The 13,806-nt window shown below is 36.7% G+C and overlaps 1 protein-coding gene across 4 annotated transcripts in view; it reads right to left on the bottom strand.

Moving 5' to 3' along the window:
• The window catches only part of Echdc1 (ethylmalonyl-CoA decarboxylase 1), a 32,829-nt gene that overhangs the window by 2,164 nt on the left and 16,859 nt on the right, over positions 1 to 13,806 (bottom strand). For all 4 annotated transcript variants that reach the window (XM_029482310.1, XM_021174149.2, XM_021174151.2 and 1 more), the window contains 2 exons: positions 11,768 to 11,820; positions 9,353 to 9,433 (listed from right to left, as the gene is read on the bottom strand). In XM_029482310.1, coding sequence (XP_029338170.1) covers positions 9,353 to 9,433; positions 11,768 to 11,820 — 134 coding nt within the window. The remainder of the gene's footprint in view (positions 1 to 9,352; positions 9,434 to 11,767; positions 11,821 to 13,806) is intronic.

Here is a 13,806-nt window from a genome sequence, read left to right as displayed (position 1 = left end):
CCTCAGAAGATGTGTATCCACCAGGAATGTGTCACAATGATGAGCAATTGCTTCTACAGTCAAGTATATGGAAACGGTGTCAACAGATAGTTTTAAATGGGTATCAAGCAGAATAATCTTCGTCAAAAGGACCTGAATCTAATCCCATATGAGAATCTGCCAAAAAATTGGGAAGGAATTAAATTTGCAGAAGATAGTATCTAATAGTTGTGGAATTAGAAATATTTGCTACTCTTAAGTAGCATAATTACTTAAATGTGCCAGTTTTTAAACCAAATTCTGGAAATGACATGTGTTATCCTAACTAATGACAACTGAGAAAATGACGATGTAAACAGTAAACTTATTTATAAATGAACATAAAAATTAGGCATTGGATGTTGGTACAATATAGATATAACACTGCATGAATCCATTGCTTCTAAGAAATCTAGGCAACCATCCTTATGTATGTTTTGTTTCTCCATTTTACAAGGTCACTTTTGTCAGTTTTTAAAGATTGACCACGTTTTTCCTAAGTGTGTCAACACAATGCCATGGCATATGTATGGAGGTCAGTTGCCTCTCTCTTTTCAACATACGAATCTTGCACATAGGACTTGGTTGGGTTGTCAGGCTTGGAGGGACGTGCATTCAATCACTGAGCCAAACTCACTGCCCCAAGTTTGCCCTTTTTGAATCCTATTTTACAACTAGCAGATCCTCAAGAAATTCTTGTAAAAGCATGTACAATAATCTGACATATGTTCTTTATAAATTACATAGCTAGTATGCTTGTGTTGATGTACCCTTTAGTATGCATTAAACATAATTTTGAAAATCCACTGGCGATAACAAAAGGCGTTTCAACAGTGACAGATACATCACACTCAGCAGAAAAATCTTTTACAAGATTCTTTATTAAGTCTCACAAAATTAAACTTTAAAATTTCAAGTCTTGGAAAATATAATTCAAGAGGAAATCATTGAACCAATAAGATAAACCTCAAAATAGAAACTGCTTCATCATCTCCCAGGATTATGCAGTAATTCTAGAGTTCACATGCAGTTACCTAGTATTAACTGAAATTCTTATTGCTAGGGAGAGTCTATGTGTCCATAAAGAAGACTTAGCCCTTATAAAGTCATAATATTCTATTTATAAAACTATTGAATTACCTTTGATATAAAATTTCTATGTGCCACTGACATATGGTAAGGAAGAGATGAAATTCATCAGATGTTAGTATGTTAGTATGTTTCTTACAGCTATTTGAATGGACCAGTTACAGGAAAGCCTACCCACACTGGGCAAACTGTTACTTTGTGTGCGCACACAAGCCACAACACACCATACAGGTCTCAAGACAATGTGAGACCTTTTGCCATGTGAGACCCAGAGATTGAACCTGGGTGCGTTTACCTCCTGAGCCATCTTTGTGGCCTGATTTGTACTTTTGTCAGGGATGCTGATTAAATGCTGACCTAAGGAAAGGCTACTCTGTGTGCTGCTACTACTTTCTGAAGAGTAAATCCCAAGTTTCAGGGTTAGTAAACATATCCAAGAACATTTTTAAATGAATGTAACAAACTACTCAGCAGAACGTGTTTTATAAAATGTATACAAGAAAACCAGTATTTAAAGTGTTCACTGATGAAAGGCATTATGGCCTGTGATAAAAGGTGGGATATGCACTGAACTAGAAGACTGCAGAGCTTTCCTGTGCAGTTCATGGAGCCACAGCCAGACCCTGGGGCTGGACCTCCTAACACAGTCTCTCTGGCTGCACACTGCACCCCATAAAGTGCAGCCAAGAAACAGGACACTTAGGGAAGAAGAATATCACTGTTTAGACCCTAAGAAGTTACTTGCCCTCTCTTGGCCTGAGTTTGCTTGTCTATAAAGCAGTTCTCGTGCCATAGAACATTAGTTATCAAATGTGTTCCTATGTAATGAGTATTCAGAATATGTACTTTCCAATTCTTTATAAATAATATCAGAGGAACTATGTTTTATTTTAAAAATCTATAAGACTGTGCTATAATAGCCTCACACATAATAAGCTTTGTGTATTAACTTTTGTTATAATTTAGTTGACCCCTTAAACAGATTAGCATAGAAACACTTTGTCTGTAGTCATCCTAAATTGTTCTTTGTCATATTATATAATCTTTAATTCATTTAAAATTAGAACAACTATCTTTACACTGTGAAACCCAGTATGGTAGTGGGCCATCTTTCAACAATGATTACATTAATGGAGACCATTAGACATATGTTTTTGTCTTTCCAAATAATAAAAAATAACATTTTGTTTATCTAGACATGGAATTGAAGTAGAAGATTCAAACTGATTATGAAAGAAAGAAAAAGCCAGACATTTATGCCTTTAAGGTTTCTTCAAGGAAACTAGGAAATATAGGTAACAACATACATATTAAATGGTATTATGAAGGTTAAGTGGAACAGGACAATACATAACTAGTATATTTGCTTGAAGTAAAATTTGTTAAAAACTAGTATTAACTTGCTAATATTCATTTATCTGGGGTTATTTCCCTAGCCCTCAGCGTTTCTGTTTTGTTTTGTTTTGTTTTAAGGCTTTCTCTTAGAAAGATTCACATGAAATGTCTGATTCAGGAATATGTTTCTGGCAGTTGCATACACTGTATTACCAGCTGGTGACTGAGGAGGTGGGGGAAGAGCTATTATTTATACTAAGTTATTTCCGTCTTCCTGGAAAGAGAATAGGTGCCTGAGTGAAAATGTCAGCTGCATGAATTCTAAAGTTATCAAGGCTAAAAAAGTTAAGTGTGTTAAAATGAGTCAAAATACATATTTGAAATAGTACCTTACCTTTTTAGTCCAGCATTATGAAAGGTTTTTTGTGTTTTCAGATAGTCATGTAAATCACTGGATCACAGAGATAACTGATAAGGCACTGGGAAAAACATCGACTAGCATGACTTGTACTGAGGTCCCTGTCCTTGTTACTGGAGCTAGTAGTGAAGCACACTCAGCCAGCAGTCCGTTCTGGAGCGCACACTTGTAACACTGTAGCTGCTCTTGGGATGTGGAATTAATAGGGCTCAGAAATCCAGGGTGATGATTTTCAAAATTCTAGGGTAAGAACCATATTTTTCTTCACTTAAACAAAAATTGTTCTATTATCTCCCATTTTTCTACAGAAGGTAACACACCTAGCATCAGATCCTATATATAACTTCCCTAAACATATATACCAAAAGGAAGGTTGATCAAATGAAATACAGCTAAAAATTAAGACCAGTAATAAAATATATCAACTTTAATTGTATACTGAAATAAGATTCCCAGTATCATTAATCTATAGCAATTATTAAGTAAAGTAGAAATTTCATTGAGTATAAGTCCATGTGATACCATGACGGAGGCTCTCTGATAATCTAGATAAATACTAATGATTAATGGGCAGGTGTCAGCACTGCACAGTTCAAAGGGATACCTCACCTCTAAGCAGACGAAGTCGAATGGCATGAGCTTTCACCAGGCCACTCACAAGAGCATGCAATCTGAATCAGAAAGGATTTACTCCCATACCTTTATATTTAATATTTTTAGATTGTATTTTGACTACAAGTAATTTGTAACAAAAGATGCAAAATTCTGATGTGGGTAATAATTAGCTGTGGGTAAATTCTTTAGCAAATAACAAATACATACTACTAGAGAAAATTTAGAAACTAAAGACATGAATATTTTGTAGATGGCTATATCTGGCTTATAGATAAGCCAGAAAATGTTGAACTAACTATGCCATCATTTCCATAAAAGTGACCATCCTTTCACTGGAAAACTTTTAAAAACCTATCAGGTATGTTTCTTCATGTATCTGATAACAAAGATATAATCATGTATATCATAACAAATATTCAGTAAGATCCATAATATGCTAAACTCCAGAATGACACAGTATGTCAATGATTAAGTCTCTGATGGTCTTCTCTGATATTTTTTTTCTTTCATTCTAAATCCTAAGTATTCCAAATTATGAAGAGGCAAATTAATATGAAAGATTATACAAAGATCTAGTAAACACTTGAAGAAGAACACCAGATATAACATCAAAAGATCTTTGTTTTTATCAATGAGCCTCTAAAGTCTTAACTTGTGGTCCTATGGAAGAGCATTAAGTGTATTAGTACCTGTTTGCATATAGCTTAAAACTCTTTAAATGTTTTATTTTTATATAATTACATATTTGATTTATATACTCTCTAAATACTTCTATCTCTGGATAAAATAAGGGAAACATCTAATCAAGTTAAAAACAAAGCTTTTCCTATTTAATTTAATTTCACATCACTCAAAGCCATGTGACTATTTCCTCAACGAACAAAACAGAGGCCCGTAATGCAGTCTGAAGTCAGAACAGCAGAGGGTGCTAGAGCATGAAATGACCTCTCTTTTTTTTTTTTTTTCCATTGCATCTATGAATCCATTCCCTTATACTGGTTTTCAAAGAGGTTGAGATCTTGATAAATTGTCTCCTACATCAAAACAACCTTAAAGTTTCTGAATTAAAAACAAAAAAAAAAACCTGTTAACTGAAACAAGTCCTTAATTATCAAATGAAAAACAAAAATTTTCTTATTCATGAGTTTGCTTATGTCTATCATCCTATGTGAGTAAGTGCATTTTAATGCTGTGTGGAAATGAGAGGTTGTTACAAAAATGGTTAAGTGGGGGCTCCAGCGGTGTTGCCAGGTGCCCACTGTTGACTGAATCATGGGTTCCTAGGTTCTGATTTTGTAACAAATGAAACAGTACATTTGTGTTATTAGACTGCTTTATCAAAACTTCATTTCTAAACTAGTAAATAACATTCAACAAAATAAATCTAATGCTAAAGGAATTCCTTGTTAGGGAAGCTTTCATCTTCATTTACGACTTTTAAAAAAATATGTGACAAAAATCCATAGAGTGACTATGTGTAGTCTATGATAGTTACTCTCCTCATTGACATGTCAAAATTCTAACAAGAAACGAAGGAAGGGAGGGAGGGAGGAAGGAGGGAGGGGGAAGAAGGAGGGAGGGAAGGGTTTATTCAGGCTCAGTTTTTGAGGGCACACTTTGTCCTGACAAGGAAGGTGTAACATTGGAAATGGGAGGGCTGCTCGGAAACAGAAAGCTGTAAGTCCTAGTGTTCTGCACACATTCCCTTTTTTATACTGACCAGAACCCCAGGTCATGAAATGGTGCCACCCACAGAGAGAATCTGCTCACCTCCATTAATCTAATGTATGTATGTCCAATGATTCTGTCTGGTTGGCAATCAATGTAAACCAACATACTGAAACCAAATATTCATTCTAATGGAAATACAAACAATTGGCTGCTAATTCATTTTCATTATATATATGCAGATGTATCTATACACACACACACACACACACACACACACATATATACACACACACATATATACACACATTTAAATGATTGACTAAAGCAAAAATGTAGCAATGTGACATTACACTGCATAGAAGCAAAATAAAGATAATATCTAAAGGTCAAGACAAGAAATAAACATAAAGTGTAATATCCCAATATCTTAACTTCAATCAGTTTAGGATTTTGCAGAGGGACGTGACCACTTTAAGATATATGCTGTTAATTCAAAACTAGAAGAAATCCGTCTCTTCCTCCCTCCCCTGTCAGTGTGTGTGTGTTTATGTAGTCAATAGAAGTAAATGGAATTACATAATCTACAATGAGGCAAGAAAAGAACAGTAAGAAAGAACAGACAGAATCAAGTCATTAGAAAAAAAATATTAAGATGATAGATTGTTAGGGCAGGAGAGATAGCTTAGTGATTAAGGGCAGTTTCTGCTTTTGAAGAGAACCCAGGCTCAGGTCCCAGCATTGACTCTCAGTGTCTCACAATGCCAGTAACTCCAGTGCCAGGGATCCAACACTAAATTTATCCTGCCCTTTTGAGAGCACCATGTGGTACACATATACACATATAGCCAAAACACGCATACAAATAAAAATAATTTTTTAAGAAGATGGTAGACTAAAATAAAATCAATAGCAACAATGAGTATAAGACAGTCAAATCTACCAATTAAAAGACAGAGGTTGCAATATTGATAAAAAAGATTACACCCTAACTAACCTGGCCTGGTATGGAGATCACTAATCCTAGTTTCCTGAAAACCAGAGGCAGAAGTTGGATCAACAACTTCTTAAAATTTTCCCCAATGATTTAGTGAGATCCCATCTCAAAATTAAAGCAACAAAATGTCAGGGGATGTAGCTCTGTGGTACCATCAAAAAAGGAAAGAAGTAGGATCCTAATTCACGTGATCTACTAGAATCTATGCTCAAGTTATATAGCAAGTATATATAAATGGACAGGTTAAATGCAAAAGGGTGAGGGCGGCTACTTCTGTAGCAACCAAAATAGATTCTTGATCGGATCCCATATCAAAAATAAGGATATTAAAATGGTAACAGAAAAACCCTGAATGACATATACAGATTAGTTAGAAGCACTGCTTCTCTTTGACTTTCTTGATTTGTAATTGTATCCTGGCTGGTAACTAGTACTCGAGGAGACTGAGTAAAAGTTTTTGGACATTTGTAAATATTTTAAAATGAAAACCTAAACATACTTTAAAAGTTAAAGTTTTTGCTCTTTGAAAAAGCAAGTGTGGAGAGGTAAAAGCCTATAAGTGAGTCATTTGGGAGGCTGAGGTGGAAGGAATTCCGGTTCAGATTCACTTGCCTACACAGAAAGGTCTATCATACCATCCAGCACTTATGCGCCTGTCAATAATGCTACAGCACGGGTAATATATGTATCTCTACTGTATGATGACTTAGATCTCAAAGGGTCTATCCACTGGACCTATCCATATAACTGGATGGTATGGTAGATCTTTCTGTGTAGGCAAATGCATTTGAACTAGAATCCCTTCCCAAATGACTCAATTATAGGCTTTTACCTCTCCACAAGTGGTTATATGGGTATATGCAGTTGTCAAAATTCCTTTATAATGCACAATTAAAATGGATGAATTTGATTACATGTAATTTAGATCTCAATATAAGATTATTTTAAAACAAAGCCTTTGTAACTCCAATCAGCACAACCTACATTCAGAATGATGTCCAGAATGCTATTTACCAAAGCAGAAGGGACATGTCCTTAGCTTTAGAAATCGGGTCAGCCAGGCGTGGTGGCGCACGCCTTTAATCCCAGCACTTGGGAGGCAGAGGCAGGCGGATTTCTGAGTTCGAGGCCAGCCTGGTCTACAGAGTGAGTTCCAGGACAGCCAGGGCTATACAGAGAAACCCTGTCTCGAAAAACCAAAAAAAAAAAAAAAAAAAAAGAAATCATGTCAAAAATTGACTGAAACTTGTCTCTTAGTATATGTGCCACCATTTTAAAAGATAAAGTCTACACAATGTGTAGAAAACAGGAATGAAACACATTCACACAAAGTGATTTTAGGAGCTGGAGAGATGGTTCAGCAGTTAAGAGCATTTATTCTTCATGTCAGGAATGAGAGTTTGATTCCCAGCACCCATATCACAGTTAAAACCCTTTTAACGCCAGTTCCAGGGGATCTGACGCCCTCTTTTGGCTTCCATGAGCACACATGAAAATAGGAAATTATTCATACACACACACACACACACACACACACACACACAAAACCAACAAGATAAAACAAATCCTTTAAAAAAGTGATTTTTGAAAAATGTATTCTGTGGGGAGGATTTTAGGATCTGAAATTGTGTTCTGTTTAAGATTTTATCAAATTATTGTATAACAGTTATTTAATACATAAACTGTATTGCTATAAAGTACTTTAAGAACATAAAAATAAAGTACTTTAAAAAACATAAAATGAAGTCAAGATTATTAGTGAAAGAATGTCAAACAAAAAAAGTAGTCTTAAAGAACGACAGATAATTATTTATTGACTTTTCTACTAAAAACTATAGTGGTAAAATAAAGTGACTTTAAGACCACTTTAATATTTTGTGTACATTAAGGGTAAGTATTATGTTGAAGTGATGTTTTTGTACACTATGTGAATGTGTCTGTGTTCTTCCTTGCCTGCCTACAGCACCTTCTGACTTGCTAAAATAAAAAGCCTATGACTTATAACATAAGGCAGGATAGGAAGGTGGTACATCCAGCAGAAAGAGGAACTCTGGGAAAGAGCAAAGCATGGAGCTTCCCTGCCTAGACTCAGAGGAAGTTGTACAAATAAAGCTGAGGAGAGGTAACTATCCATGTGGTATGCAGAGAATGATACAGATGGATAAATGTAAGTTATAGGCTTCTGAGAACAGGCTTAGCTATGGCCTAGGCATTTAATTAACAAATAATAAGTCTCTGAGTTATTTGGGAACTGGGGCATGGGTGGAAAGGTCACCGATACAGTACACACACACACGCGCGCACACACACACACACACACACATACACACACAGGTCAGACAGGTAGAAGCAGCAGACAGAGGTGAGGACAGTATATCTGGTGCCAGCCTCAGGCTCTTTGTTGTCCTACCAGTTTAGCTCCTTATAATACAGAACATTCTTTGAACTGGAAAAGAATCAAATGCATCCTTAAAAATAAAACATCTAACTTCCTTGAAAACACAATTCTTTGCTATGATTTCAAGCTCTGAGAACTTCTCAAAGCTGTCTACATGGAACCGTTCAATGTGATGCTGTCTTCCTCCATGTTTACAGACCTCAGGACAAGCATATAAAAGAATACAGAGGTCTCCTCAGAGTTGTTCCTACAGTCTTTGGGACGGCACAAAGAAGCCTGTATAAAGCATCAGATTTTATGGCTTCTGTACTTACACAGCTACAAAAAGCTGAGAATTTTAAGGAAAAACAATCAGCTCCCAGAGTTCCTGGCGACTCTGTTCTCCATCTGTTAAGTGGCTATGAACCCCAGACAGTGAAAACATGGCTCTCAGAACCCTCTTGATGAGAACCGCAGCACCATGGTCTTCGTGTCCAGTGGCTTCTCTTCTTGCGTTTTTCAGCTGCTAACTTCTGAATAATTCTCTTGGGTTTAGAGTTTCCTTTGTATGACTTCCATGACTTTCCTTCTTAGGATCTTTGCTAATATGGATTTGATTTATGAATAGTCACTGTGTTCTGTTGCTTTTTTAAAGAAATTCATTATAATTGAGTAATAGCAGCTGTACTATTATCTACTTTAATGACTAGTAAAAAGAAAACATTCATTAATTGATTATCTTGTTTAAGAATATATGAAATATTGAAATGGTAAAATTAAATCCAAGCATGTGCTAATTATTTTTATGCCTACAGCAATGTAATTTTTATCTTACCTGAAATCACATGCTGTAGTAAGTTCTGCTCCTCCACCCATTGCCCAGCCTTGAACCAGAGCAACACTTATTAATGGTAGTCTGTATATTCAAGGGAAAAATAGAGGTGAATAATTCTAAATTTAGTATTCATTTATATCCATCATCTTAAAATCTTCAACATTCCTCAATGTTAATAACAGGAATTATCAAGGGCACCAGCAGAAGAAAAATGGCACGATGCCAAAAAGTAGCCACGCTTGTGCTCCAGGAAGTCAGCAAAGTTCCTGCCTGAATCACTGTCTGGTTTACAGTAAAGCAGACTCACTGTCTTCTAAGTGAGGAACCTAGGATAGAACCTTTAGCTCTGCAGATACCAGCTCTGTCACTGTGAAACTGCTTGCTTTATTTTATGGCTCTACAGTCAAGGTGTAGTTATTATGGTCATATCTGATTGGATAATCTGGCCTAAAACAGAGCTGCAAAGTCAAGTATTTAAGATTTCCATCAAAAGACTAAATGGCCATAGGCTGCTACTATAATATTAACATTACTTATCATTAAAAAAAAATCCTACTGTTTCTTTTTATAAAGAAACACACACACACACACAAACACACACACACATCTTGCCTTAACTCCTGTTTGCTTCCACCACACTGGAATTTACATTTTTCCCCCCTAGGTTAAAACTTTTTAAAATGATTTTATATTTATGAGTGTTTGGCCTGGTGGTTTATATTATCTACTGTATATATGTGTCAAGAGCCTTCAGAGACCAGAGGAAGACATCAGAAGGGGGGCAGGCATTAGTAAACACCTTTAATCCCAGTACTTGAGAGGCAGAGACAAATGGATTTCTAAGGGTACAAGGTCAGCCTGGTCTAGTGAGTTTCTGCACAGTTAGGGCTATAGAGTCAAAACGTTATCTTAAAAACAATAATGAAATAAAAATAAACTCTGTCAGAGCACTGTGAGAATACTATTAGGTAGATATATTTTCAAAATACACATTTTTTATAGATTCTAACCAATATGGAAAGCTATTGGTCTAACCTGACTAAGTATTTTCTTAATATGCCCTACTCCCACATAGAAAGGATTACTTAAGCAAGAATAACTTTTAGCCAGATGTGGTGTTACCTGTAAACCTGGAAACGGGGAAAAAAAAAATAAAAGCAAGGAAACAGGAGTTTGAGGCCAGGCTCAACTAATAATAAGTTTCAAACCGGGCTGTGTAATACCCTCTTGATTAATAGATAAATAGACAGACAGACAGACAGACGAGACAGACAGATAGAAAGATAATTAAGAGAATGAAAAAAAAATAACCTATCTTGAAGAAAGGATTGATAGCTTAGTGGCTTAGAGTACTTGCTCTCTTGCAGAGGACATAGTTTTAATTTCCGGCACCCAACATGGTAGCTAATAATTATCCATAACTCCAGTCCTAGGGGATCTGATGCCTGCCTCTGGTCTCTGAAGGCTCTAGACAACCAGGAAAAACACCCATACATATAAAATAATGTTTATAAAAGAGTTTTAAACTAGAAAAAAGAGTAAATACCTGTGCAGTGGGAGTAAACACGAGTTAAGACAATGATATTTAAAACAGTAATATTATGATTGTATTTTTTCTAGATCTCAAATGAGTACTAATACAGAAATGTCAAATAAGCATGCTTAAATATGAATATTCTTAGTTTTCATACTTTTAAACTGCTAATATTAAGAATAAAAAAAATCAGAAAGAGCACTAGAGACATGGCTCAGTAGTTAAGAACACTGACTGTTCTTCCAGAGAACCTGAGTTCAATTCCCAGCAACCACATGGTAGCTCAGAACAACCTGTAATGGGATCTGATTCTCTCTTTTGGTGTGTCTAAAGAGAGTGACAGTGTACTTACATACATAAAAAATTAATCTGAAAGACAAAATCAGAACCATTCAAAGCATACTGAGTTTGTAACCTTAAATGCACAAATTTTTTTTTCTCCCTTTCCTTTATCTAGATGTAATGTAAACCCACTTTTGACAGAAAGCTTTTCAAAGTATTTGCCTATTCAGTTCTTCTGTCTTGTGGATGCAGTCTGCTCTCCTTGACTTCTCTCCATCCTGAGGGAGTCTTTGCATGTTACCCTGCCTCTCCCCTGGCATCAGACCTTGTCTTTCTCCAGAGCTGTTTCCTGTGGTAGCCAGTTATATAGCCACGGTCTTTTAAACTGTTTTCTTCTTTCACCTTGTTATTTACAAAACTATTTCTATCTCACTACTATTTCACTCTAATGACTGTTCTCTATGGCATAATAATATTCAATTATCACAATACTCACAATATGAAGCTCAGCTAACTTTTTAAAATGTACAAAGAATGCAATAATAAGTTATAAGTACCAGTCTGTTAAAAATCCTATTTTAAAAAGAAAGATACATTACCTCATAAGTCTTGTTAACGTGTTTTGCATGAACATAGATAAGGCCACTCCATTCTTTAAATAAAAATAAACAAAAATATGGTTATATAACATAAAGAGGTACTTTTACAATTCAGATTTTTAAAAGGAACAGGGCCAAACTTTTTGAAAATCAAAGTTTTCATTTCCATTTCTCTGAGACTGAAGTGTAAATTGTGCTGTGATTCTCCCAGATCTTGTGCTCAGGACAGCAACACAAGGTGAGTCAGACTGCAACCCAAATTAAATATTTTTCTCACTGATAATGGCAAAAGTTCTAAAGACAGATGTTTACAAAAGGAAGGAGGATTTGGTAAAATAGTGTGAGGCAAGCAGTAAGAGTGGCAAGGAAGTCATGGCAGCTGGGAATGTGCTGTCCTCAGTCAGGAGGCAGAGGTGAGTGGATATGCTCAGTCTGCTTGCTTTCACTCAGACCAGGACCCAGCCTGTGCAGTATCACCCACATCTATGGTGTTCTTCCAGTCTCAATGAACTCAATCTACATAATTCTTCACAAGAATGTCCAAAGCTTTATTTCCAAGGTGACTCTAAATCCCATCAAATTGACAACCAAGCACGACAACTATAGCTTCCTAGAACAGAGTAGAGTTTCATGCCCAGTCATTTGGGGAAACAGGATTCTCCCATCTGCTACTGCTAGGAAGGCATATGTAAAATAAAGATGTTAGAATGAGCTGTGTGACTTTGCATTCTACTGCTCTGATTCCTAGATTTTTCATAAAAGCCATACCTTCTTCAACCCAGAATAATCTGGCTTTCAACCTTGTCCCACAACATTTTAATATTCCATTTGTCAAAATAAATGAGTTTTCCTTACTCCATATCATCTTCTCTTTGACTTAACACCAGTTTCTTGACTCTGGTCTTTTCTTTCTCTCTCTCTCTCTCTCTCTCAAAATTTTTATTGGATATTTTCTTTATTTACATTTTAAATGTTATCCCCTTTCCTGGTCCTGACCCCCCTAGAACCACCTATCCCCTCCCCCTCCCCTGCTTCTATAAGGGTGTTCCCTCACCCACCCACTCACTCCCGCCTCTCCGTCCTGGCATTCCCCTACACTGGGGCATGGAGTCTTCACAGGACCAAGGGCCTCTCCTCCCATCCTCTACTACATATGCGGCTGGGGCGATGAGTCACTCCATGTGTACTCCTTGGTTGGTGGTTTATTCCCTGGGTGCTCTGGGAAGCTCTGGTTGGTTGATATTATTGTTCTTCCCATGGGGTTACAAACCCCTTCAGCTCCTTGGGTCCTTTCTCTAACTCCTCCATTGGGGAGCCCAATTGGAGACCCCGTGATCAGTCCAATGGTTGGCAGCAAACATCCGCCTCTGTATTTATCAGGCTCTGGTAGAGCCTCTCAGGATACAGCTGTGTCAGGCTCCTGTCAGCATGCACTTCTTGGCAACCACAATAGTGTCTGGGTTTGGTGACTGTATATGGGATGGGATCGTTGGATGGCCTTTCCTTCAGTCTCTGCTCCACACACTGTCTCTGTATTTGCTCCCATGAGTATTTTGTTCCCGTTTCTAAGAAGGATTGAAGCACCCACACTTTGGTCTTCCTTCTTCTTGAGATTCATGTGGTCTGTGAATTGTATCTTGGGTATTCTGATTATCTGGGCTAATATCCACTTATCAGTGAGTGCATACTATGTGTGTTCTTTTGTAATTGGGTTACCTCACTCACAATGATGTTTTCTAATTCCATCCATTTGCCTAAGAATTTCATGAGTTCATTGTCTTTTTTAAAAATTTTTTAAAATTAGGTATTTTCTTATTTTACATTTCAAATGATATCCCAAAAGTTCCCCATACCCTCCCCCACACTCCCTTACCCACCCACTCCCACTTCTTGGCCCTGGTGTTCCCCTGTACTGAGGCATATAAAGTTTTCAAGACCAAGGGGCCTCTCTTCCCAATGATGGCCGAGTAGGCCATCTTCTGCTACATATGCAGCTAGAGACACGAGCTCTGGGGGTACTGGTTAGTTCATATTGTTGT

Source organism: Mus caroli, chromosome 10 (assembly GCF_900094665.2).
Source record: "Mus caroli chromosome 10, CAROLI_EIJ_v1.1, whole genome shotgun sequence".
Taxonomy (NCBI): Eukaryota; Metazoa; Chordata; class Mammalia; order Rodentia; family Muridae; genus Mus; species Mus caroli.
The sequence above is the reverse complement of the archived record's forward strand: the minus strand, read 5'-3'. Positions and strand labels throughout refer to the sequence as shown.